Consider the following 27,776-nt stretch of genomic DNA (forward strand, 5'->3'; position numbering starts at 1 on the left):
ACATCATTCATCCCTCCATCAACACGAGGAGGTAACCACCCCACCTGGCCGCTTCCCACCAATCCCAGACAATTCCTTAATCAGGAATTAAAGGAGGGAATGCAGGATGTGTCTGATTTGTCAGCGTTTATCTTTCAGAATACCAGACCTCAGCTTTCCTACAACATGATCTTCCTGACTTAAGATCATAGTTGGATTCAAAGGATAGGATATTCCATGTGCCTGCTGCTGTGTAAGGGCCCGTTAAAAATAATACAACGAAAATTGTTCTATTTGAACTTCAATAACGTGCAGCTAACTGAACTGTCAGGGTTTTTCTGATTTATTAAAGGAGGGACAGGTGCCACAGATTATCCCATTACAAACTGTCAGGATAAATTTGTGAATTTCCAAAATACAGTTAAGTATTAGAATTCTCATTCTCTTCTTCTTCATTGAAGTATATGTCGTGACAGGAATATTCTATTTCTAATTTCACATTTTGAAGATTGTTATGATGGAACTCATTGTCACCGTGATGAATTTGAGAAAAGAACTTTGTCCATCTCCTCATCATCTTAAAACGTTCATTTATCTGAAGGAATTCTATGTTGTATTGACAGAAAGTGCAATTTCGGATAATTTCTTCAAAACTGGAATTGCGAATCCCTGGAATATTTGCAAACGATGCGGAATGAGGCAATGGATTGGGCAATCTGATACTGCACAGAGTGGTAATCATATATTGAAAGCAGGCTATTGATAAATGGCAACCTGCAAGGTAACCGTGTCCATTGAAGCTCTGGCATCTTCCTGTGAACAGATTATTTTAAATGTTTTGTTTAATAGAACCTCAACGGGGATGGTGGCATCTTAGAAAAAAGATAAAAATCATGCACATCAGTAACACTATAAAACCATTGATATGTTCTGTGAAGGATTCGGTCATTTGACGCAGTCTATCTGTGCTGGGTTACAGCACTGCCCTCCTCTTTTCACCAAAATTTACTTTTTCTGCTTCTAATACACATCTAATTTCCCCATAACTATTCTCTGAAGCAAAACATTCCAATTTCCAACAATCTTTCGGTTAACCTCTCTGCTCATTCCCTGTACGACAATGTTAAATTTACCACTGACTAACCAACTTGGCAGAATAATCTCCCTCTCTTCATTAAAAGCTGCATTCACTTTTCTCTTAGTTTTCTCTCCTCCAGTGCATGTAGATACCATGTCCTGTTTCTCGTCATCAGTACAGTTCTGATCCCTGGCACCATCCTGGTGTAACAACGCTATCTGATCTCTGTATTTAATGATCTTTCCCAAATGAGGAGACAGAAGCTTTACCTGGTATCCTAACGGTGGCCTTAGCAGCTTTTCGCAAAGAATTATCATCACTTGTTTAATCTCGTGATCTTTTCCCAATTTTTTGTTTTTGGTGTGGTGGACCTTTTATTTTATTCATTCATGGGACGTGGGCGTCACTGGCCAGGCCAGCATTTATTGCCCAACCCTAATTGCCCTTGAGAAGGTGGTAGTGAGCTGCCTTCTTGAACCGCTGCAGTCCATTTGGGGTAGGTACACCCACAGTGCTGTTAGGAAGGGAGTTCCAGGATTTTGACCGAGCGACAGTGGAGGAATGGCGATATAGTTCCAAGTCAGAATGGTGTGTGACTTGGAGGGGATCTTGCAGGTGATGGTATTCCCTAGTTTTTGCTGCCCTTGTTCTTCTAGTTGGTAGAGGTCGCGTGTTTGGAAGTTGCTGTCTCAGAAGCCTTGGTGCATTGCTGCAGTGGATCATGTAGATGGTACACACTGCTGCCACAGTGCGTCGGTGGTGGAGGGAGTGAATGTTTTTATATGGGGTGCCAATCAAGCAGGCTGCTTTGTCCTGGATGGTGTCGAGCTTCTTGAGTGTTGTTGGAGCTACACCCATCCAGGCAAGTGGAGAGTATCCCATCACACTCCTGACTTGTGCATTGTAGATGGTGGAAAGGCTTTGGGGAGTCAGGAGGTGAATTACTCGCCTCAGGATTCCTAGCCTCTGACCTGCTCTTGTAGCCACGGTATTTATAAGGCTACTCCAGTTCAGTTTCTCGTCAATGGTAGCCCCTAGGATGTTGATAGTGGGGGAATTCAGCGATGGTAATGCCGTTGAATGTCATGGGGAGATGGTCAGATCCTCTCTTGTTGCAGATGGTCATTGCCTGGCACTTGTGTGGCGCGAATGTTACTTGCCACTTATCAGCCCAAGCCTGGATATTGTCCAGGTCTTGCTGCATTTCTACACAGACTGCTTCAGTATCTGAGGAGACACGAATGGTGCTGAACATTGTGGAATCATCAGCGAACATCCTCACTTCTGACCTTATGATTGAAGGAACGTCATTGATGAAGCAGCTGAAGATGGTTGGGCCTTGGACACTACCCTGAGGAACTCCTGCAGTGATGTCCTGGAGCTCAGATGATTGACCTCCAACAACCACAACCATTTTCCTTTGCTCGAGATATGACTCCAGCCAGCGGAGGGTTTTCCCCCTGATTCCCATTGACCTCAGTTTTGCTCGGGCTCCTTGATGCCATACTCGGTCAAATGCTGCCTTGATGTCAAGGGCAGTCACTCTCACCTCACCTCACCTTGCACCAGGAAGGCCGTTTATCTCGGAAATTATTATTTGTGTCCCTCGAGCCTGTTCATCCACATTCTGCAGCTCCTGTTCATTGAGAACCTGCTCCCATTCTTTGGTGTTCTTGGCAGATTGAAGAGAGATGGCCGATGAATACTTTGTAACCAATTGAAGGTTCCTGGTATTTATCCAATTATTTCTTGGAAAAATGTGCAAACATAAGACGACAGTTACCAAAAATACTAATTCCGACAGTCTGCAGACGTTCGTCTCAACATGAACTACTCTATCTGTTTGACTTTTTTAAAATTTCTGGCAGGTTTGTTTTTACAGTTAACTTTCTTTGAATGTAATATTAAACAAGTTTATAACAATTTATTCATTGCTACATTGCTTTCGCATTCAGTTATGGAAATTGAGATTGAACAGCAATACTATTGCTCATGATACTGTTATGGACAGCACAGAAAGAAGGCTCAAACTGTGATGCGTGGGAGACACCAGTCAGTGTACAATCGACATTTTAATTAAATATCTGGGGCAAAGGAGGTGAATTTTCACATTGATTAGTGTCGAGCGCTGACAGTATCCTCCATTCGTAAACTTATAATGTGACAAAATTCTGGTTCCATTATCAATGAGGATCAATATTCACAACAAGCTTCTCGGAATGTTATCAATATGGATGATCCCAGGATCTTTGACTATTTCTGCACTAAATGAAACCTGATTGATGACGCTCCACCAGTATCTCTAATATAATGCGGTTGCATCTGTTACTCACATATCCAACGCCACTGCTGAAACCCATCATTGTTATCTTTGAAACGTGAACTTGAAATGTGCTGAATTTACAGGAGTCAGTTCTGTTTACTCAATGAAGGAGGTGTGAAGAAAAAATGTAATGAAGGTATTAAACTGCCACAAACTGCTACAGTGTGTACAAGTGCGAATCTACTTTTCACATTACCAAAAAGGATGTTGAACGATGGAAATGAGTTAAAATTGAGCTTCAGATGTGAACAAGCTTCCTCTAATTTTATCCACATTTTCTGACTAATCTCAGGACCACTGCCCAGAGAGATTTCAACACATTCTTCAGCTCTTCTCTGAATTTTCTCTGAGTCGCTGCATAAATGCAAGGGTTTTGAATACAAGTCAAAAACTTAAGGCAAGTTCCGGTTTCATAGGCGATATATCCAGGGGCTGTGTGGTCACCTCGGTAATTATTGGTGTTTGTCAGTCTGGTCGACACGAAACTCACGGCAGCTGTCAACCACAACAGTATAAAACAGCCCGATACAGTGAACAATAAAATAATGGATTTCCTTCGGTTCTCCATTTCTGAATCACTGTGATTCTCACTCCTGCTACCCCGGAGTTTCCTGCGGATTCTATTGGCCATTAAAATACGTCCAATAGTTAAACAATTAAATGCGACAATTAAAGTAAAAGGAAGCCAAACGACCCAGGCGCTATGAAACCAGACCCATGCTATACCGAGTGGTGAGGAAAAAAATTCGATGCTTGCCCGACAGCCCCACTGCACATTGTTAATTATTTGCTCAGGTTCGTATGCAAATAAAAAGCGAATGTTCTTGATAAATGTCAAGAAACAGAACACTGTTATCACCAGACCTGCATTTCTTGCTGTGCAATATCTTGCTTTAAACTTCTCGAAACAGACAGCGACAAAACGGTCAAATGTGAAGAAGACTGTGAACCAAACAGTCAAATCAAAGCTGACAGTACATAGGTATAGAATAACCCTACACACGGGACTGTAGGTTAAAAAGGAAAATGGAAAGTGATAGCTGAAAATACGATACACTATTACGTTGATGATCAGAACCAGGAGATCCGCTGTTGCCATGGCCACCATATAAACAGAAATACATTTGGAAAGACCGCAATTTCTTCGGGCGAGAATCATAATTGTCACCAAGTTCACTGCAAGAAAGAGAGATGATATAAATAATGTGTTAGTGACTGTTTGAAATATATATGGCGATATCTCTTAACGACATTTTACTCCATTCAGTGTGATTATATAAGATTAGCTGTGGAGCCATTTCCGAGGAAACCTGACCATATATTTTAAAGAGCTGCTGTAACACTTACTGTGCATGGGTGACACTTGATGCTTTGCATAGGACCTTCAAACAACATTTTAACATCAGTAAGGCTAATATATTAAGGGAAACAGAGAAAGTGTGGACCCCCCGGTTCACAGGTTTGCTCCAGTAACCACCGACTGTGTAATGCTGATATCGGGGAAACACGTTTTCTTATGCAACATATGGTCTAAACAGGGAGATAGTCAACACAGATTACGAAAAAATAGTTTCTAATGGCTCACCAAGGACACCCAGGGCTGCGACAAATGGATAGTAAATGTCTTTGATCAGCAGAATAGCTGGTTTCCTCATATTATGTGAGAATGAAGCTGTCGGAGTTGAAGCTCTGGTGCGCATCTGAGTTTGTGCGAGGGAACCTACATTTATGCACAAATGAATCCTCCAAGGAGTCAATTAGCTTTCATCATAATTAGCATTGGTTGTAGTCATTTAACAAATACACTCGGTAAGTTGGTTTTTTTCTAACAATTCAGAACGAAGGAACAGGTAAATATTAAGACAGTTTTAACAATGCAAAATTCAAACATTATTTACAAGTTGAACGAATATGGATCCTATTCCCACAGGACCAGTCAAAGTAGCTCTCTTTGCATGAATTGTCCTGATGCTGTCCTACACTCCAACCTATTGATTCAAAACCTGCCGATCAGGCAGCAGAAGAAATCCTTCTTCATTTGTGATGAAAATGGTCCTGCAGCAATACAGGTGATTTTCGTCTTCTGAGACTAGTACCAGTACATGTATATAGAGGTCTGCATGCTTATCCTTGTTAGAGTAACACCACATTCACCCTAGAGGTGGCCTTATTCCTCCAGCATTAGTGGTACTCTTCAATTATGTTAGAGTGAGCAGGATGTCCCTGTAATAGTGGTGTGCCGTCACTTACTCTCGAGGTGACTCTGTTCCTTTGATCCTAATTGCACCGATGATTACAGTAAATTAGCCATCTCCCTCTGTAATAGTGGCACCTACACCTGCAGAAGATGTGACCATCCTGCTCCAATACTAATGGTTCCCTACACTTACACTGGAGATAACAATTCTTTTCTGATAGTCATAATTCCCTTTATTTATTCGAGACGTGACAACTAGTGGTAACCCTACACTTACTTAAAGTAAATCCATACTCTGTTGGTGCTTGTGATCATCTATATTTGCAATGGAGGTAACAGTGCTCCTCCATGACTAATCGTTCCCTGCACTTATCTATGAACTAAAGAACATAAGAAATAGGAGCAGGAGTAGCCTTATGCCTCTCAAGCCTGCTCCACCACTCAAGATGATCACGGCTGATCTTCTGCCTCAACCCCACTTTCACGCCCACTCCTTCTCACCCTATTTCATGAAATGTGTCAATCACAGCCTTAAACATGTTCATTCAACCATGTCGCATCCACTATCCTCCATTTACAATCCTTTAGGATTCACACTTCCAATGAATCACAACCCTTTGAGTGAAGAAATTTCTCTTGATCACAGTCCTAACCCTAACCCCTGTGACTGTGCCTCCACATTTTCCAGATTGCCAGGAAGGGAAACAATTCACAGCATTTACCCTAACAAATCCCCTTCAGATTCTGATTTGTTTCAATGAGGTCGCTTCGTATCTTTTCTAAATTCCGGACAGTATAGGCCCAGTTTATTTAGCCTCTCGTCATAGGACAATTCACTCATCCCAGGAACCAATCTAGAGAACCATTTCAGTACAGCTTCCAAGGCGAGTTTAATCTCCCTTAGATATGGAGACCGAAACCGTGCAAAGTACTCTCAGTATGGTCTCATCAAAGCACTGCACAACTACAGCAGGACATCCTTATTATCGTCCCCCAGTCCCCTTGCAGTAAATGCCAACATCACATTTCCCTTCCTAATTGCTTGCTGTTCCTCCATGCTATTTGTCTGTGTTCTTTGTACGAGTATACCCAGGTGAGTCTGAACATCAACATCTAGAAGTTACTCACCTTTTTCAAAATCAGCTTTCTTTTTCTTACTACCAAAGTGAATAACTCCACACTTCCCTACATTATACTCCACCTGCCACCATGTTTCCCACTCACTTAAACTGTCTATATCTCTTTGCAACCTTTTTGTGCTACTCCAGTACAAGTGCAACCCCAACAGTTTCACTGGAAATTATCGTACTTCTATTGTACTAGTGCCCTACCCTTAGACTAAAAAGAAGTGTTCCTCCAGTGCGAGTGGTAGACCAGCACATGAAGCAGAAGAGACCGTGCTCGATTGACAAAGTAGACATAGAGAGGATGTTTCCTCTTGTGGGGCAATCTATAACGAGAGGTCATGATTTTAGGATAAGGGGTAGCAGATTTAAAACAGAGATGAGGAGAAATTACTTCTCTCAAAGGGGCCTGAATCTGTACAATTCACTACCCCAGAGTGCAGTGGATGCCGGGACATTGGGTAAATTTAAGGAGGGGTTAGACAGATTTTTAATTAGAAATGGGTTGAAGGGTTATGGAGAACGGGCAGGAAAGTGGAGTTGAGGTCAAGATGCGATAAACCATGATCGTATTGAATGGTGGAGTAGGCTCAAGGGGCTGAATTGCATACTCCTGCTCCTAGTTCTCATGTTCTGATGTTCTTATGCTGCTCCAGTATGAGTGGTGACATGAACTCACACTACAGATGGACTTTCAATCCCGATGTGGGTGAAACACTACACTGACAATAGAGATACAATTCTTGCTCCAGTGCAAGTCATAACCCAACAGTTAGACTAAAGGTAAAAGTTTTCCACTCGTACTGATGGTGCCCTATCCTGAGACTAGATAAAACTGTTTTCCTCTGGAATACAGTAGATGTCTATGCTGCTTCAGTGCTAGTGGTACCCTATAATTACACTAGCAACGACAATTCTCCTCTGGTATGAGTGGTAAACTGAAATTATACTAGAGATGATAGTACTCAACTGGTACCACCAGTAACACACAATTGCATGAGAAATCTTCATGCTCCTCTGTTACTAATGGTTCTGCATCAGCTACACTAGATGTGACCGTGCTCTGCTGGTGCTTGCTGTCTATTGTCACAAGAGCTTTTTTTTTTGTTCAAAGCTGGGGAAAGGGATTTTCTGTGAGCATTGAAGGATGAGGCTTGGTGTTTGAAGAGTGCAGACTGCAAGACATGTTCCCAAGAAACAAGCAAGATTTATGATTGTCATATGACTCGACTGTTGAAAAAATTTAGTTTCGTTTTGTGATTGAAATCGACCAGTGAACTATGCAAGGAGCAGGCTTTGAAATATTTGCTTTACCCTACCTGTAAAGAGAAGAAAACCCAGAAAAGTGTTACCACTCTCTGCAAAATCACAGACTTGTTACAGCGCAGAAGGAGGCCATTCGGCGATCATGTCTGAAAGAGCAACTCCCTCAGTCCCATTCCTCTGCCTTCTCCCCATAACCCTCAACAATCCTTTTGTTCATATAATGATCTAATTCTCTTTCGGATGCTTCAATTGAACCTGCCTCCAGCACATTCTCAGGCAGCGCATTCCAGACCTAAACCACTCACTGCATGAAAAAGACTTTCCTCATGTTACTTTTGCTTCTCTTTTCAAATACTTTAAATCTGTGCCCTTTCGTTCTCAATCCTTTCACGAGTGGGAACATTCTCTCCACCTACTCTGTCCAGACCACTCATGATTTTGAATACCTCTATCAAATCATGTCTCAGTCATCTCCTCTCCGAGGAAAACAGAACTAACTTCGCCAATCTATCTTCATAACTGAAATTCCTCATCCCTGGAACCATTCTCATGAATCTTTTCTGTACTCTCTCCACTGCCCTCACATCTTTCCTGAAGTGCGGCACACAGAATCGGACAAAATACTTCTGCTGAGGCAGACATAATGTCTGATACAAGTTCAACATAACTTCCTTGCTCTTGTACTCGATGCCACTATTAATAAAGCCCAGGATACTGTATGCCTTATTAACCCCGTTCTGAACCTGGCCTGCCACCTTCAGTGACGAATGCACGTATACACCTAGGTCCTTCTGCTCCTGCACCTCCTTTGGAATTTTACCCTTTATTCTATGTTGCCTTTCTATGCTCCTCCTACCAAAATAAATCACTTCATATTTCTCTGCGTTGACCTTCATCTGCCACATGTCTGCCCATTCCACTTACTTGTCTATGTCATTTTGAAGTGCTGCACAATCCTCCTCACTTTTCACAATGCTTCCAAGTTTCATATAATCTGCAAACTTTGAAATTGTGCACCGCACACCAAGGTCTAGGTCATTAATATATATCAGGAGAAACAAGGATCCCAACACTGATCCCTGGGGAACTCCAATATAAACCTTCCTCCAGCCCAAAATACATCTATTAACCACTACTCTTTGTTTCCTCTCACTCAGCCAATTTCACATCCATGTTGCTACCATGCCTTTTATTCCATGAGCTACAAGTTTGCTCGCAGATCTGTTGTGTGGCACTGCATCAAATGCCTTTTGAAAGTCCACGTACACCCCATCAACAGCATTGTCCTTATCAACCCTTTCTGCTACCTCATCAAAAAACACCAGCATGTTATTTAAACATGATTTTCCATTATGAAATCTATGCTGGCTTTCCTTAACCAACTCGCATTTGTCCATGTGACTATTGATTTTGTCCCAAATTATTTTTTTTCTAGATGTTTTCCCAATCACCAAAGTTAAACTGACTGGCTTGTAGTTGCTGGGCTTATCTTTACACACTTTTTCGAACAGGGTGTAACGTTTGCATTTCTCCAGTCCTCTGGCACCACCCCCGAGTCTAAGGAAGACTGAAAAATTATGGCCAGTGCCTCTGCGAATGCCATGCTCACTTCCCTCAGTATCCATGTATGCATCTCATACGGCCCTGGTTCTTTATTCACTTTCGGTACAGACATCCTATCTAATACTTCCTCTGTATCAATTTTAAACCCCTCTAGTGTCTGACTTCCCTCCTCTTTCAACATTGCCTGGGTTGCAGCTCTTCCTTGGTAAAGACAGATGCAAGATATTCATTTCATACCTCAGCTATGCCATTTGCCTCCCTTTCTGGTCCATAATCGGCCATTCCTCCTTTTACCACCCTTTTATTATTTATATGCCCATTGAAAACTTTGGGATTTTCTTTAAGGTTAGCCTCTTTTCATGCTCTCGCTTTGCTTCCCCTTTTTCTCTTACTTTTTCACCTCCCCTCTGGACCGCGGTCTCAAACTAGTTCTCAATAGTATTTTCTACCTGACAGCTGTCAGAAGCACACTTTTTGCTCATTATCTTAATCTCTACTTCTTTTGTCATCCAGGGAGCTCTGGATTTGTTAGCCCTACTTTTCCCCTTTCCAGGGAACATACCTTGACCTACCCAAGCTATCTCTTCTTTGAAGGTCGCCCGTTCTTCAGCTCCTGGTTTTCCTGCCAGCTTTTGACTCCCATTTATTTACCCCAGCCTTCCTGCTGTTAATTAATATTACCCTGGCTTTCTCTCCTGTCAATACTTGATCAACTTGGCACATCTTATTCCCAGAATCAGGTTCAGCAGTGCCTTCTTTCTCGTTGGACGAGCAACATGCTGCCGTAGAAAAGAGGTATTGCATCTCTTCGAAAGATATTTTACATTTAAGGTGTGGCTCTGACCTGCCTGAAGAGAGGGAAAGACCCATGAAAAGGCGCGTTTTTACTCTCTGTAGAGGAAGATTGCTTTGCAGAGAGAACACCCCTGCATTTTAAAGGTAACAGATTTCTACTGTCTCCTGTCTCTGAAGAATCCCTGCCTCAAAAGTGATTCCTGTGACTGTGTTTTTGTGAGATTCTGAACTCTCAAGAAAGTTTCTACTGTTAGACTGCTACTTCAAAATCCATGTAAACCTGTTGCTACACCTTTTGCTGAAAGATCTGTGCAACGCTTCATACAGGCAAATTGCCTTGAATGCCTACCCATCACAAACTGTTCATCAATCTCGCCTGGAAAGACGTCGAGTGCCATTCGACTATTCGACTCCAGAGCATCTCAAGGATTCAGAAATATCCAGCAGACTGTGACAACCAATTGTTTACAATTCCAAAGAAACCGTTGCAACACAAAATACCCTTTCCCCCTGGTTGACTGGTTTTTGAATGTCTGTGTGTGTGCATGAGGGTTAGGAAGAATAAGAAGCTACAGAATCTTTTCATATATATATATATATTTATTCCACTATTTTTTAAAATTTAGTTTATTAATGAATGGTTATTTTTTGTTGTTGTTTAAAGAAATCTAGTATGGTGTTTTTTATTGTGGGGGACAAATAGAGTGTTAAATTCGCTATTTTCGATAGATGGGAAACCTTATTTGATATGCTACGACCTGTGGCACTGGATTAAAACTGCATTATTCCCGCCTTGGTCATAACATATTAATTTGGGCGCTCTTGTGAGATTGAAATCCAACGCTAATTACGTGAATTATCAGGGGAGTAATAATTGAAAAGCGAAAGAAAAGGAACCAGATTTTTTGTATAATAGGGTAAAGTGTATACCATCAGAATGGCGTTAGCAGTTGCAGCAATTTTTCTCGAAAAGGAGAATGTGCCCCTCAGTGATTTGAATACTTTAACTAAGATTAAACTAAAATAATTGACAGCACAATTGTGGTTAGTGGTGAAATCTGTTTCTACAAAAGCAGAGTTAAGTGACATAATAGCCCAACAATTAAAATTGGAAGAAGAAGAAGAAGAAGAAGAAGAAGAAGAAGAAGGTGATGCAGTTGAATTGGTTAAGATTTAGTTAGAAAAGAAACAAAACCAAGCAGGAAAAAGAACTAAGAAAACTTGAGGCTGAGAAAGAATTGACAATGAAAAAACTTGAATTGGAAAAAGAGGAAAGGGAGAAAGAGAGGGAATTTAGGTTAAAAGATATGAAACGAACACAAAGGGGTGGTCTTGATTCCAAGGAAAATTCTGGCCGGGAAAAAGCTGAATCCATCTCAGGACCCAGAGAAAACCGGTTAAAATTTATACCAGCTCCCTGAGGTTTGAGGAAAGAGACATAGAGACATTTTCACTTCTTTTGAAAAAAATCGCAAAGCAAATGAAATGGCCAAAGGAAAGCTGGGCACTGCTTTGCAAAGCAGGTTGATGGGCAGAGCTCATGAAGCTTACGCCATGCTTCCTGAAGAAGCTTCTACAGATTATGAGATGGCACAAAAGCCTATTCTCGCTGCGTATGAGTTAGTCCCTGAAGCTGACTGACTGAAGTTTCAGAACATAAAGAGATTGGCTGGGCAGAATTATGTACAGTTTGAGAGGGTAAAGCAAATGAACTTTGATCATTGGCTACGGGCATTAAAGATGGAAGCCAAGTATGAGAAACTTAGAGAATTGATCCTCTTGGAAGAATTTAAAAATTCAATCCCTCCAGTAGTGAGAACTCTTGTAGAGAACCTGAAGGTTTTAAAATCCAGGCAAGCATCGGAAATAGCTGATGATTTTGAGCTTATGAATAAGCCAAAATCCTTTGTCCATCACCCTCACAAACCCACGATGTATAGAAAGTGGGAGAGTGAAAGGAAGGCAAGTAGCTGGGACAAGAAGCAACAGCTGGTAACGCCCCAGGATCCCCTCCTCAGGCCAGAAAGGAATGTGCTGAGGGTATAAGTGAGGTCCGAAAGATGAAGTGTTATTGCCACAAGGTGGGACATCTTCGTTCAGAATGCTGGAAGTTGCGAGGTAAACACAACGGACTTGTTGGTGTACTCAAAACTAATTTAGAGAAAGTGGCTCTGACTTAAGGAAAAGCAGAGCAGGCTGTAGCTTTAATGGCAGCTGTAAAACCAGATGCAAAATGACTGTATGTGTTAAGAATAAGTTACCTGAAAGTTATCATGATTTTTTTTATCAAAAGGAAATGTAACTTAATATCCCTCAAGCGAGGTAGACAAATCTATTGTTATACTTAAGGATGCAGGAGCAACACAAACCATTTTACTGCAGTGAGGTATAACATTTCCACCACAGAGTTCACTGAATGCTAAAGTCTTAGTTAATGTTATTGGTGGAGAGTCGTTCCAGTAGCTTTGTATTGAGTGCACCTAGAATGTGACTTAACATCTGGGGTGATAACAGTCAGAGATGACTATAGTTCGCCTGTAGACAGAACTGGCACACTACGAGGGAATTCTTTGGCTGGAGCAAGAGTATCAGTTTCTCCTGTAGGTGCAGAGAAACCAAGTGAAGTTAATGAAATGGAACAAATACAGAAACATGTTCCAGGAATGTTTTCTGTGTGCGTAGTGACCCAAGCAATGGCTAAACAAGTTCCACTATTGGAGGTAAAATTAACACCACAAACAGAGAGCTGAGTATCTGAAACTTTGCTTGGGGAGTAAGATAATCCAAATGAGATGTTTGACAAATCTTCCATAATTGCAGCACGGCAAGCTGATCCAGAGTTACATAGAAAAGCACAGTTGGCTCTGACAAAAGCTGAACCAAAAGGAGTTCCAGAACGCTTTTATGTCGAAGACGGGGTTCTATGGAGGAATGGAGATTGCCTGATAGACCTGTGGATGAAAAGTGAATAGTTGTTCGACAGGTAGTGGTACCAACTAAATAACGCCAGGAATTATTAAAGTTAGCAAATGACATTCCTCTTGCAGGACATATGGGGATCTGAAAGACCAAATCACGTATAAGTCAACATTATTAACTGCCAGGCCTTGCAAAAGATGTGAAGCAGTTTTGTATGTTAGGCCAGACATGCCAAATGGTGGAAAAACCGCAAACTGCCATAAAACTGGCACCCTATACCAGTTATTGAGGAACCATTTAGCAGTGTATAGGTAGACTGTGTCGGACCCTTTCCAAAAACAAAAGCAGGACATCAATATATACACATTATCATGGATATGGCTCCTCGATTTGTAGAGGCCATTCTTTTGAGGACAATTACTGTGAAAGTAGTAGCAGAGAAGTTAAACCAAGTCTTTACAAGATATCAATTATCACTTGAAGTTCAATCGGATCAAGGTTCTAATTTCATGTCTGGGATATTTCAAGAAATCATGGGTAATTTGGGTAACCAGCAGTTAAAATCTTCAGCATATCACCCACAGACACAGGGAGCTTTATAAAGGTACGATCAAACTCTCAAAACAATGATTAAAACATACTTCACGAATATCTGCATGATTGGGATAAAGGGCGAGACTTTCTTTCATTTCCCACTAGAGATTCACCAAATGAGTCCAAAGGTCGTCGTCCTTTCGAACTGGTTTCTCGACATGAAATAAGAGGTCCTCTAAAACTCATCAAAGACAGTTTCCTAGAACAAAGGAATGAACCTTCGATACTAGACTATGTATCTGTGTTCTGGGAAAGGCTCACAAAAGGTTGCAAGGTGGCTCAGGACCACTTTAAAGCATTCCAAGTCAATATGAAAGAAATTGGCAGACAAGAATGCAAAGACCCTAAATTTTCAACCAGGGGATGAAGTATTAGTATTATTACATTTACAGGGTGAACCATTAAAAGCACGGTTCAGGGGCCCATATAAATTGGTCAAAAAGTGGGTATGGTAAATTACTTGATTGACACCCTGATCACTGGAAAAGAATCGGCTGTATCATATCAATATGTTAAAGCAATATTATTGCAGGGAGGAGGATAAGCCAGTACAGGTATGTCCGGTAATCTGCACTGTTGAGAAGGAAAAGAATAGTGAGGATGAGGCAGAAGGAGGCTGAGATAATTCTCAGATTAAAACTCTTATTATCCAGTTAGCTATTACAGAATGGCAAGGGAAATTGGACAACATATGCTCGTACTTGGATGTAAAACAACGAGAAGACATAACAAGGCTATTCACTGCATTTAAAAGAGTCTGTAGGGATAAGCCAGGATGTACACTCTGATCCACACATGATGTGGATGTAGAGGAATCCATTCCTATAAACCAGCATCCTTCCCGTTTAAGGCCACACAATCAGGCTGCGGTAAAAACAGAAATCCAATACATGCTGGAAGACAACTTAATTGAACCTAGTCAAAGCAGCTGGTATTCACCAATAGTTTTAGTATCTAAACCTGATGGTTCAACTCGACTTTGCATAGACTGCAGAAAAGTCAATGCGGTAATGAAGGCAGACTCCAACACAATTCGTCGCTTGGACGACTCTATTGACGGAGTGGGCAGTGCCATCTTTCCTTTCAAAAAAAGATTTGTGTAAGGGATACTGGCAAATTCCTTTGACAACTCAAGCTAAAGAAATATCAGCTTTTGTCACACCAGACAGTCTTTATCAATGCCAAGTGATGCCATTTGGGCTAACAAAAAAGGTATCATCAGCGTTTCAGAGATTGACAATTCAAGGGGTAGCCAGTGTTACCAACTGTGTCGTGAATCTTGCTGATATGCTAATATACAGTAACACTTGGAAGGAACACATAAAAGAGTTAGAAACTCTGTTTAAAAAATTACAAGCCACTGATTCAGTTTTAAATCGGGCAAAAAGCGAATTCACAAAAGCAAGAGTATCCTACCTCAGATATATAGTGGGGCAAGGATAAGTGTTGCCAAGCATGCTAAAAGTTCCATCTCAACAGTGTCGATTACCTGACATACCTGTACTGGCTTATCCCCCTCCCTGCAATAATATTGCTTTAACAGATTGATATGATATAGCCGATTCTTTTCCAGTGATCAGGGTGTCAATCAAGTAATTTACTTAACCACTATTTTTGACCAATTCATATGGACCACTGAACTGTGCTTTTAAGGGTTCACCTTGTAAAGGTAATAATCCTCATCCCCTGGTTGAAAATTTAGGGTCTTTCCGTTCATGTCTGACCATTTTTTCATATTGACTTGGAATGCTTTAAGGTGTTCCTAAGCCAGGTTGCAAGTTTTTTGTGAGCCTATCCCGGAACACAGGTGCGTAGGTTCATTCATTTGTTCTAAGAACCTATCTCTGATGAGTTTTAGAGGACCTTTTATTTCATGTCGAGAAACCAGTTCAAAAGGACGGCAACCTTTGGACTCATTTGGTGAATCTCTAGTGGGAAATGAAAGAAAGTCTCGCCCTTTATCCCAATCAGGCAGATATTGGTGACACTGTGCTCTAATCATTGTTGTGAGAGTTTGGTCGTACCTTTCTAAGACTCCCTGGCTGACATGCTGAAGATTATAACTGTTTGATACCCAAATTACCCATGACTTATCCATGACTGAAATATCCTCAACATGAAATTAGAACCTTGATCCGATTGAACTTCAAGTGGTAATTGATATCTCATAAAGAATTGAGTTAACTTCTCTACTACTACTTTAGCAATAATTGTTCTCAAATGAATAATAGAAACCGAGTACCCATATACATGATAATGTCCTGCTTTTGTTTTTGGCAAGGGTCCTACACAGTCTACCTATACACTGCTAAATGGTTCCTCAATAACTGGTATAGGAATTAGTGGTGCCAGTTTTATCGTAGTTTGCAGTTTTCCCACCATTGGGCATATCTAGCACATTCTACCAAACTGCTTCACGTCCTTTGTAAGGCCTGGCCAGTAATAATATTGACATATACATGATTTGGTCTTCCAGATCCCCATATGTCCTGCGAGAGAAATGTCAATAACCATACCTTAATAATTCCTGGTGACATTTAGTTGGTGCCACGACCTGCAGAACAACTGTCCAATTTTCATCAGCAGGCCTATGAGAAAATTTCCATTCCTCCATAGAACCTCGTCTTCAACATAATAGCCTTCTGGAACTCCATTTGGCTCAGCTTCTGTCAAAGCCATCTGGGCTATTCTATGTAACTCTGGATCAGCTTGCTGTGCTGCAATTATAGAAAATTTATAAAACATACCATTTGGATTATCTAAATTCCCTAGCAATGTTTCAGATATTCAGCTATCTGTTTGTGGTGCCAATTTTACCTCCAACAATGCAACTTGTTTATCCATTGCTTGGGTTACTACTTACACAAGAAATATTTCTGGAACATGTTTCTGTATTTGTTCCATTTCTTTAACTTCACTTGGTTTCTCTGAAACCACAGGAGAAACTGATACTCTTGCTCCAGATAAATCATTTATTTGTAGTAGGTCAATTCTGTGGGCAGGTAAACTATAGACAACTCTGACAGTTATCATCCCAGATATTAGGTCACACTCTCGGTGTACACAATACAAAGGTACGGGTACATACTCTCCGCCAATAACATTAACTGAACCCTTAGCATTCAGTGCAGTCTCTGGTGGAAATGTTATACCTTTCCCCAGTAAAAGAGTGTTTGTCGCTCCTATATCTCTAAATATGACGACAGGTTTGCTTGCCTTACTTGAGGGATGTGCAGTTACTTTCCCTTCTGTCAAAAAATGATTATAACTTTCAGGCATCTTATTCTTGATCCATTCAGTCACTTTGTGTCTGGTTGTACATCTGCCATTAAAGCTACAGCCTGCTCTGCTCCTTGCCTTCCTTTCACTCTCCCACTTTCTATACTTTGTGGGTTTATGGGGGTGATGGGCAAAGGGTTTTGGATTATTAACAAGCTCAAAATCATCAGTGATTTCTGCTGCTTACCTGGATCTTCATGAGATCTAACTATTGGAGGGATTGAATTTTTAAACTCTTCCAAACGAATAAATTCTCTAAGTTTCTCAAACGTGGCTTCCATATTTAATGCCCGTTGCCATCGATCAAAGTTAATTTGCTTTACCCTCTTAAATTCTGCACAAGTCTGCCAAGCCACTCTCTTTATGTTCTGAAACTTCTGTCAGTACACTTCAGTGACTAACTCATACGCAGTGAGAATAGCCTTTTATGCCATCTCATAATCTGTAGAAGCCTCTTCAGGAAGCATGGCATAAACTTAGTGAGCTCTGCCCATCAACCCACTTTGTATAAGCAGTGCCCCGCTTTCCTTTCACCATTTCATTTGTTTGGCTATTTTTTCAAAAGAAGTGAAAAATGCCTCTATGTCCCTTTACGCAAACCTCAGGAGACCCTGTATAACTTTTAACAGCCTTTCTCTGGGTCTTGGGCTGGATTCAGATTCTTCCTGACCATAATTTTCCCTGGAGTCAAGAACACCCCTTTGACTTAGTTCCCTCTCTTTTAACCTAAATTTACTCTCTTTCTCCCTTTCCACTTTTTTTCCAATTCAAGGTTTTTCATTGTCAATTCTTTCTCAGTCTCAAGTTTTCTTTGTTCTTTTTACTGCTCAAGGATTTTTTTTCATTTCTTACTAAATCTTAACCAATTCAACTGAATCACCCTCTAACTTTTCTTCTTCTTCTTCTTCTTCTTCTTCTTCTTCTTCTTCTTCTTCTTCTTCTTCTTCTTCTTTTTCTTCTTCCTCCTCCTCCTCCTCCAATTTTAATTATTGGGCTATTATGTCAATTGTCTCTGCTTTTGCAAAACCTGGTTTCAATTCTAACTCTAATTGTGCTGCCAACTCTTTTACTGTATTCTTAGTTAAAGTTTTCAAGTCACTGAGGGGCAGTTTCTCCTTTTCTAGAAAAAACTGCTGCAACTGCTAATGCCATTCTGATGGTACATGCTTCATCCGATTATACAAGAAAGCTAGTTCCTTTTTTCTCTCTCTTTCAAATTGTTACTCCCTTTATAATTCACGTAGTTTGCGTTGGATTTGAATCTCACTAGACCCCCAATTCATATGTTACGACCAAAGCGGGAGTAGTGCACTGTTCATTCAGTCCCAGTATTTCACAGGTCATAGCATATCAAATAACAATTCTCATCTACCGGAATTAGCGAAATTAAACGATCTATTTGTCCCCCAGAATAAAGCACACCATACCAAGTTTCTTTAAACAACATCAAAAATTACCTATTTATTAATAAACTAAATCTTAAACAATAATGGGATAAATCTATATACATGAAAAGATTTTAGAACTTCATATTCTTCCTGACCCTCATGGACACACACATACATTCAAAAACCAGTCAACCGGGGGAAAAGGGTGTTTCGAGTTGCAACGGTTTCTTCGGAATAATAAATAATTGGTTGTCACAGTCTGCTGGGTATTTCCAGATCCTTGAGGAGTCCTGGAGTCAAATACTCAGATGCCACTCGAAGGAGAACATTGAGGGGCAGTGATCACATTTTTTACTACAGTGATCATTTAGGAATGCTCTGGATCAGAAGGTGGTGCTATTCCAGCCATAATTAGCAGCATCTAGGTCTTGGAACACGATGGACATCCTGTCTGGAGAAATGTGCAGGTGCTTGTTGACCAGCTCGAACAGAATTTTGGAGTAAGTTTTGTTCTGCTTGCTGCTCTCTCCAGGTGAGACTGATGAGGGTTGGGCATTAAAGGTAATTTGTTTGCAGCAAGAGTCGCACAGATCTTTCAGCAACAGGTCTATTTGGATTTTGAAATAGCAGAACAGTAGAATCTTTCTTGAAATTTCAGGATCTCCCAAAACACAGGAGTAAAAGGAATCACTCTTGAGGCAGGAATTCTGCAGAGACTGGAGGCAGTTGAAATCGGTTACCTTTAAAATGCAGGGGCTATCTCTCTGCAAAGCAATCTTCCTCCACATAGAGTAGCAACTCCCCTTTTCCTGGGTCTTTCCCTCTCTTCAGGCAGGATTTCTTTCGAAGAGATGCAAGGCTTCTTTTCTACAACAGTATGTTGCTAGCCCAACGAGAAAGGAGGCATCGCTAGACCTGGCTCTTAGGAATGTGGTGGGCCAAGTGGACCAAGTATTGGTAGGAGAACATTGAGGGGTAGTGATCACTGAATCATAATGTTTAGGCTGACTCCGCAAAAGGACAAAGAGCAATCAAGGATAGGATCAATTAACTGTGGGAAGGCCAACTTCAATGAGGTAAATATGGAGCTGGGGAGAATAAATTGGAGTCAAAAGCCGGCAGGAAAACGATAGATGAAAGATGGGCTACCTTCAAAGAAGAGATAGTTCAGGCAGTCAACGTGTGTTCCCTCGAAAGGGAAAAGTAGGGCAAACAAATCCAGAGCTCCCTGGATGACAAAAGAAGTAGAGATTAAGATAAAGAAGAAAAAGTGTGCTCATGACAGATGCCAGGTAGAAAATACTGTTGAGAACCAGTTTGAATATAGAAGGTCTGGAGGGGAAGTGAGAAAGCAAATAAGAGAAGCAAAGAGAGAGCATGAAAAGAGGCTGGCAGCTAGCCTGAAAGAAAATCCCAAAGTTTTCTATAGGCATATAAATAGTAAAAGGGTGGTAAAAGGAGGAGTTGGCCGGATTAGGGACCAAGAATGGGATTTACACATGGAGGCAGAGGGCATAGCTGCGGTATTAAATGAATATTTTGCATTTGTCTTTAACAAGGAAGAAGATGCAACCCAGGCAATGTTGAAAGAGGAGGGAAGTCAGACACTAGAGGGGTTTAAAACTGATAAAATATTAGATAAGCTGTCTGTACTTAAAGTGGATAAAGCACCAAGGCCGGATGAGATGCATCCAAGGATACTGATGGAAGTTAGCGTGACAATCCCAGAGGCACGGGCCATAATTTGTCTGTCTTCTGGTGGTGCCAGAAGACTGGAGAATTGGAAACGTTACACCCTTGTTCAAAAAACGGTGTAAAGATAAGCCCAGCAACTACAGGCTAGGCAGTTTAACTTTGGGGGTGGGAAAATTCCTAGAAAAAAATAACTTGGGACGAAATCAATAGTCACGCGGACAAATCTGAGTTAATTAAGATAAGCCAGCATGGCGCTTTTAAAGGAAAATTATGTTTAAATAATCTTCTGAATTTTTTTGCGGAGGTTACAGAGAGGGTTGATGAGAGAAATGCTGTTGATGTGGTGTACATGGACTTTCAAAAGTCGTTTGATACAATGCCTCACAACAGACATGTGAGCAAACTTGTAGCTCATGGAATAAAGGCACTGTAGCAACATAAATACACAATTTGCTGAGTGACAGGAAACAAAGAGTAGTGGTTAATGGATGTATTTTGGGCTGGAGGAAGTTTTGTAGTGGAGTTCCTCAGGAATCGGTGTTGGGACCCTTGCTTTTCCTGTTATATATTAATGACCTAGAACTTGGTGGACAGCACACAATTTCAAACTTTTCAGATGATACGAAACTTCAAAGCATTATGAACTGTGAGAAGGGTAGTGTAGGACATCAAAAGGACATAGACAAGTTGGTAGAATGGGCAGACAGGCGGCAGATGAAGGTGAACACAGAGAAATGTGAAGAGATTTATTTTGGTAGGAAGAGCATGCAGATGCAATATAGAGCAACGGGTACAATTCGAAACGGGGTGCAGGAGCAGAAGAATCTAGGTATATATGTGCATAACTCATTGAAGGTGGTAGGACAAGCTGAAAGCACGGTTAATAAAGCATACAGTATTCTGGGCTTTATTAATAGGGGCATAGTGTCCAAGAGCAAGGAAGTTATGTTGAACTTACATTATGCATTATTTTGGCCTCAACTGGAGTATTGCATCTAATTCTGTGTGTCACACTTGAAGAAACATGCGAGGGCATTGGACAGAGTAGAGAAAAGATTCATGAGAATGGTTCCAGGGATGAGGAATTTCAGTTATGAGGATATAATGGAGAAGTTAGGACTGCTTTCCTTGGACCGGAGAAGGCTGACACGTGATTTGATAGAGGTATTCAAAATCATGAGGGGTCTTGACAGAGTAGATAGAAATAAACCTTTCCCACTCGAGAAAGGATCGAGAACTAAAGAGCACAGATTTAAAGTATTTGATAAGAGAAGCAAAAGTGACATGAGGAAAAACGTTTTCATGCAGTGAGTGCTTTACGTCTAGAATACGCTGCCTGAGAATGTGGTGGAGGCAGGTTCAACTGAAGCATTCAAAAGGGAATTAGACTGGTATATGAACAGATTTAAAAGCCTGCTCCTTGCACTGTTCACTGGTCTCTTTCAATGACAAAACGAAACTAACTTTTTTTAACAGTCAAGTCATTTTTTAAAATTCATTCGCGGGATGTGGGCGTCGCTGGCCAGGCCAGCATTTATTGCCCATCCCTAATTGCCCTTGAGAAGGTGGTGGTGAGCTGCCTTCTTGAACCGCTGCAGTCCATGTGGGGTAGGTAGACCCACAGTGCTGTTAGGAAGGGAGTTCCAGGATTTTGACCGAGCGACAGTGAAGGAACAGTGATATAGTTCCAAGTCAGGGTGGTGTGTGACTTGGAGGGGAACTTGCAGGTGATGGTGTTCCCATGTATTTGCTGCCCTTGTCCTTCTAGTTGGTAGAGGTCGCGGGTTTGGAAGGTGCTGTCGAAGGAGCCTTGGTGCGTTGTTGCAGTGCATCTTGCAGATGGTACACACTGCTGCCACTGTGCATCGGTGGTGGAGGGAGTGAATGTTTGTAGATGGGGTGCCAATCAAGCGGGCTGCTTTGTCCTGGATGGTGTTGAGCTTCTTGAGTGTTGTTGGAGCTGCACCCATCCAGGCAAGTGGAGAGTATTCCATCACACTCCTGACTTGTGCCTTGTAGATGGTGGACAGGCTTTGGGGAGTCAGAAGGTGAGTTACTCGCCTCAGGATTCCTAGCCTCTGACCTGCTCTTGTAGCCACGGTATTTATATGGCTACTCCAGTTCAGCTTTCGGTCAATGGTAGCCCCTAGGATGTTGATAGTGGGGGATTCAGCGATGGTAATGCCGTTGAATGTCAAGGGGAGATGGTTAGATTCTCTTTTGTTGGAGATGGTCATTGCCTGGCACTTGTGTGGCGCAAATGTTACTTGCCACTTATCAGCCCAAGCCTGGATATTGTCCAGGTCTTGCTGCATTTCTGCACGGACTGCTTCAGTATCTGAGGAGTTGCGAATGGTGCTGAACATTGTGCAATCATCAGCGAACATCCCCACTTCTGACCTTATGATTGAAGGAAGGTCATTGATGAAGCAGCTGAAGATGGTTGGGCCTAGGACACTACCCTGAGGTACTCCTGCAGTGATGTCCTGGAGCTCAGATGGTTGACCTCCAACAACCACAACCATCTTCCTTTGCGCGAGGCATGACTCCAGCCAGCGGAGGGTTTCCCCCTGATTCCCATTGACCTCAGTTTTGCTGGGGCTCCTTGATGCCATACTCGGTCAAATGCTGCCTTGATGTCAAGGGCAGTCACTCACACCTACCTCTTGAGTTCAGCTCTTTTGTCCAACTTTGAACCAAGGCTGTAATGAGGTCAGGAGCTGAGTGGCCCTGGCAGAACCCAAACTGAGCATCACTGAGCAGGTTGTTGCTAAGCAAGTGCCGCTTCATGGCACTGTTGATGACACCTTCCATCACTTTACTGATGATTGAGAGTAGGCTAATGGGGTGGTAGTTGGCCGGGTTGGATTTGTCCTGCTTTTTGTGCACAGGACATACCTGGGCAATTTTCGACATTGCAGGGTAGATGCCAGTGTTGTAGCTGTACTGGAACAGCTTGGCTGGGGACGCGGCAAGTTCTGGAGCACAGGTCTTCAGTACTATTGCTGGAATATTGTCAGGGCCCATAGCCTTTGCAGTATCCAGTGCCTTCAGTCGTTTCTTGATATCACGTGGAGTGAATCGAATTGGCTGAAGTTTGGCAGCTGTGATGCTGGGGACTTCAGGAGGAGGCCGAGATGGATCATCAACTCGACACTTCTGGCTGAAGATTGTTGCAAATGCTTCAGCCTAATCTTTCGCACTGATGTGCTGAGCTCCCCCATCATTGAGGATGGGGATATTTGTGGAGCCACCTCCTCCAGTTAGTTGTTTAATTGTCCACCACCATTCACGGCTGGATGTGGCAGGACTGCAGAGCTTAGATCTGATCCGTTGGTTATGGGATCGCTTAGCTCTGTCTATCGCATGCTGCTTACGCAGTTTGGCATGCAAGTAGTCCTGGGTTGTAGCTTCACCAGGTTGACACTTCATTTTGAGGTGTGTCTGGTGCTGCTCCTGGCATGCCTTCCTGCACTCTTCATTGAACCAGGGTGTGTCTCCTGGCTTGATGGTAATGGTAGAGTGGGGGATATGCCGGGCCATGAGGTTACAGATTGTGGTTGAGTACAATTCTACTGCTGCTGATGGACCACAGCACCTCATGGATGCCCAGTTTTGCATTGCTAGATCCGTTCAAAATCTATCCCATTCAGCACGGTGGTAGTGCCACACAACACGATGGATGGTATCCTCAATGTGAAGGCGGGACCTCGTCTCCACAAGGACTGTTCGGTGGTCACTCCTACCAATACGGTCATGGACAGATGCATCCGCGGGAGGCAGATTGGTGAGGATGAGGTTGAGTATGTTTTTCCCTCGTGTTGGTTCCCCCACCACCTGTCGCAGACCCAGTCTTGCAGTCATGTCCTTTAGGACTCGGCCAGCTCGGTCAGTAGTGGTGCTTCCGAGCCACTCATGGTGATGGACATTGAAGTCCCCCACCCAGAGTACATTTTGTGCCCTTGCCACGCACAGTGCTTCCTCCAATTGGTGTTCAACATGGAGGAGTACTGAGTCATCAGCTGAGGGAGGGCGGTAGGTGGTAATCAGTAGGACGTTACCTTGCCCATATTTAACCTGATGCCATGAGACTTCATGAGGTCCGGCGTCGATGTTGAGGACTCCCAGGGCAACTCCTTCCCTACTGTATACCACTGTGCCACCACCTCTGCTGGGTCTGTCTTGCCGGTGGGACAGGACGTACCCGGGGATGGTGATGGCAGTGTCTGGGACATTGTCTGTTAGGTATGATTCGGTGAGTATGACTATGTCAGGCTGTTGCTTGACTAGTCTGTGGGACAGCTCTCCCAACTTTGGCACAAGCCCCCAGATGTTAGTAAGGAGGACTTTGCAGGATCGACAGGGCTGGGTTTGCCGTTGTTGTTTCCGGTGCCTAGGTCGATGCCGGGTGGTCCGTCTAGTTTCATTCCTTTTTATAGACTTCGTAGCGGTTAGGTACAACTGAGTGGCTTGCTAGGCCATTTCAGAGGGCATGTAAGAGTTAACCACATCGCTGTGGGTCTGGAGTCACATGATAGGTAAGGACTGAATATTTCCTTCCCTAAAGGACATTAGTGAACCAGATGGGTTTTTACAACATTCGACAATGGTTTCATGGCCATCATTAGACTAGTTTTTAATTCCAGATATTTATTAAGTTCAAATTCCACCTTCTGCTGTGGTGGGATTCGAACCCATGTCCCCAGAGGAATACCCTGGGTCTCTGGGTTACTAGTCCAGTGACAATACCACTACGCCACCGCCTACCCATATGACAGTCATAATCTTCCTGGTTTCTTGGAAAAAGGTCTTGCAATGTGCAATCTTCAAACAACAAGCCTCATCCTTCAATCTTCACAGAAAATCCCTTTTCCCAGCTTTCAACACAAAAGTAAGCTCTTGTGACAGTAGACACACCACTAGCACCAGGGGAGCACGGTCACATCTAGTGTAGTTGATGTGGCACCATAGGAGCATGAACATTTCTGATCTAACTGTGTGTTACTCGTGGTACCAGTTGGGCACTATCATATCTAGTATAAGTTAAGTTCACCACTCGTACCAGAGGACAATTGTCATCATTAGTGTAATTGTAGGGTACCACTAGTATTGAAGCAGCATCGACATCTCTACTGTATTTCAGAGGAAAACAGTTTCATCTAGCCTCAGGATAGGGCACCATCAGTACGAGTGGAAAATGTTTACCTCTCGTCTAAATGTTTGTTTACTACTAGCACTGGAGCAAGAATGGTACCTCTATTGAAGTGTAGCGTTTTACACATATCGGTGTTGGAAGTTCATCTCTCGTGTGATTTCCAGTCACCACTCATGCTGGAGGAACTTGCTGTCTACTTCTTGTGCGGGTCTACCATTCATACTGGAGGAAAACTTTTCCGTGTCAGTGTAGGATACCACCAATACCAGAGATATACGATTACTTCTAGTGCAATTGTTAAGGTTGCACTTGCACTGGAATAGTGCAAAGAGGTTGCAAAGAGATTTCGACAGGTGAAGTGAGTGGGCAACGTCGTGGTAGATGGCGAATAATATAGGGAAGTGTGAAGTTAGTCACGTTGGTAGTAAGAAAAAGAAAGCTGATTTTTTAATAGGCGAGAAACTTCAAAATATTGATGTTCTGACGGACGTGGTATACTCAGACAAAGAATTCAGAAATTAGCAAGCAGGAAAAGCAAACAATTAGGAAGGCAAATGTGATGTTGGCATTTACTGCAAGAGGATCGGGGTACTACAATAAGGATGTCTCACTGCGGTTGTACAGTGCTTTGATGAGACCACACCGAGAGTACTTTGCACTGCTTCAGTCTCCATATATAAGGGAGAATATACTCACCTTGGAAGCAGTACAACGATGGTTCACTAGATTGTTTCCTGGAATGAGTGAGTTGTCCTATGATGAGAGGCTGAGTAAATTGGGCCCACACTCTCTGGAGTTGAGAAGAATGGGAGGCGATCTAATTGAAACAAATAAGAATCTGAAGGGGTTTGTTGGTGTAAACGCTGTTTCCCTTCGTGGGGAATCCAGAACATGTGGAGGCACAGTCTCGGGAGAAGCGTTTAGGGTTAGGGTTAGGACTGTGATCAAGAGAAACATCTTCACTCAAAGGGTTGTGAATCATTAGAATTGTGTACACCAGAGAATTGTGGAGGCTACATGGTTGAATGAACATCTTTAAGGCTGAGATAAACATATTCTTAGCCTTTCATGGAATTGGAAGAGAAGGAATAGGCATGAACGTGGAGTTGAGGCAGACGATCAGCCGTGATCATCTTGAGTGGTGGAGCAGGCTTGAGAGGCATATGACCTACTCCTGCTCCTATTTCTTATGTTCCTTAGTTCTTATGTAGGTGTAGGGAATCATTAGTAGCGGAGGAGCGCTGTTACTGCCATTGCAATTATAGATGATCACAAGTACCAGAAGGATATGGGTTTACCTTACCTAAGTGTAGGGTTACCAGCAGTGGCCACCTCTAGAATAAATAAAGGGAATCACGAGCATCAGAAAAGAATTGTTATCTCTAGTGTAAGTGCAGCGAAACACTAGTATTGAAGCAGGGTGATTCCATCTTCTGGAACTGCAGGTGCCACTAGTGCAGAGGAGGATCGACACAGTTATTGTAAACATAGGAGCTATTAGTATCAAAGGAACATGGTCACCTCTAAGTGACGGCACACCACTATTACAGGGACATCCTGCTCACTCTAGCATAATTGAAGGGTGCCACTAATACTGGAGGAATATGGCCACTTCGAGTATGAATGTGATGTAACTCTAACAAGGATAAGTGAACAGACATTTGTGTACATGTATTGGTCTCACTAATGTCAGAATACTAAAATCACCAGCATTGCTGCAGGGCAATTTTCATCACAAATATTGCAGGATTTCTTCTGCTACCTGATCGGCAGGTTTTGAATCAATAGGTTGGAGTGTAGGACTGCATCAGGACAATTCATGCAAAGAATATGTTGACTGATCCTGTGGGAATAGGATCCACATTCGTTCAAATTTTAAAGTAAGTTTTAATTGTGTATGGTTAAAACTGTCTCAGTGTTAACCTTTTGCCCTAGTTCTGTATTGTAATAAAAAAAACTTACCGAGTCTATTTGTTAAATGACTACAACCAATGCTCATTATGATGAAAGCTGATTGACTCCTTGGAGGTTTCATTTGCACATAAATATAGGTTCCTTCTCACAGGCTCAGACGTGAGCCAGTTCTTCAACTCCTACAGCTTTCATCCGATCTCACATAAAATGGGGAAACCAGCTATTCTGCTGATGAAAGACATTTACTACCCGATTGTCGCAGCCCTGGGCGTCCTTGGTGAACCATTATTAACCATTTGTTCGTAATCTGTTAACACCACATGTTGAGTAACAAAACGTGTTTCCCGATGCCGTCATTACACAGTGGTGGTTATGGAGCAAACTTGTGTACCGGGTGTCCACACTTTCTCTGTTTTCCTCAATTTGATAGCCTTACCGATGTTATAATGTTCTTTGAAGGTCTTATACAAAGAATCAAGTGTCACCCGTGCAGAATGAGCACTATAG

General features: G+C 42.3%; 1 protein-coding gene across 5 annotated transcripts; it reads right to left on the reverse strand.

The window, feature by feature from the left end:
• Positions 1-27,709, reverse strand: LOC137385161 (probable G-protein coupled receptor 139). 5 transcript variants are annotated; one of them, XR_010977741.1, is made up of 3 exons: positions 4,966-5,183; positions 1,327-4,556; positions 1-792 (listed from the first exon to the last, which is right to left on the reverse strand). XR_010977741.1 is itself a non-coding variant. In XM_068060126.1 (3 exons), the coding sequence occupies exons 1-3, from the start codon at positions 5,078-5,080 to the stop codon at positions 401-403; spliced, it is 819 nt and encodes a 272-aa protein (XP_067916227.1). In that variant the 5' UTR covers positions 5,081-5,183; the 3' UTR covers positions 1-400. The 5 variants fall into 5 exon arrangements, 4 of the variants coding, with proteins under 4 accessions (XP_067916227.1, XP_067916225.1, XP_067916224.1 ...); XM_068060126.1 differs by having other exon boundaries at positions 4,245-4,556; XM_068060124.1 differs by lacking the exon at positions 4,966-5,183 and adding an exon at positions 27,318-27,709 and having other exon boundaries at positions 1-4,556.
• Between the last annotated feature and the right edge of the window lie 67 nt (positions 27,710-27,776).

This window comes from Heterodontus francisci, chromosome 28 (genome assembly GCF_036365525.1).
Source record: "Heterodontus francisci isolate sHetFra1 chromosome 28, sHetFra1.hap1, whole genome shotgun sequence".
NCBI lineage: Eukaryota > Metazoa > Chordata > Chondrichthyes > Heterodontiformes > Heterodontidae > Heterodontus > Heterodontus francisci.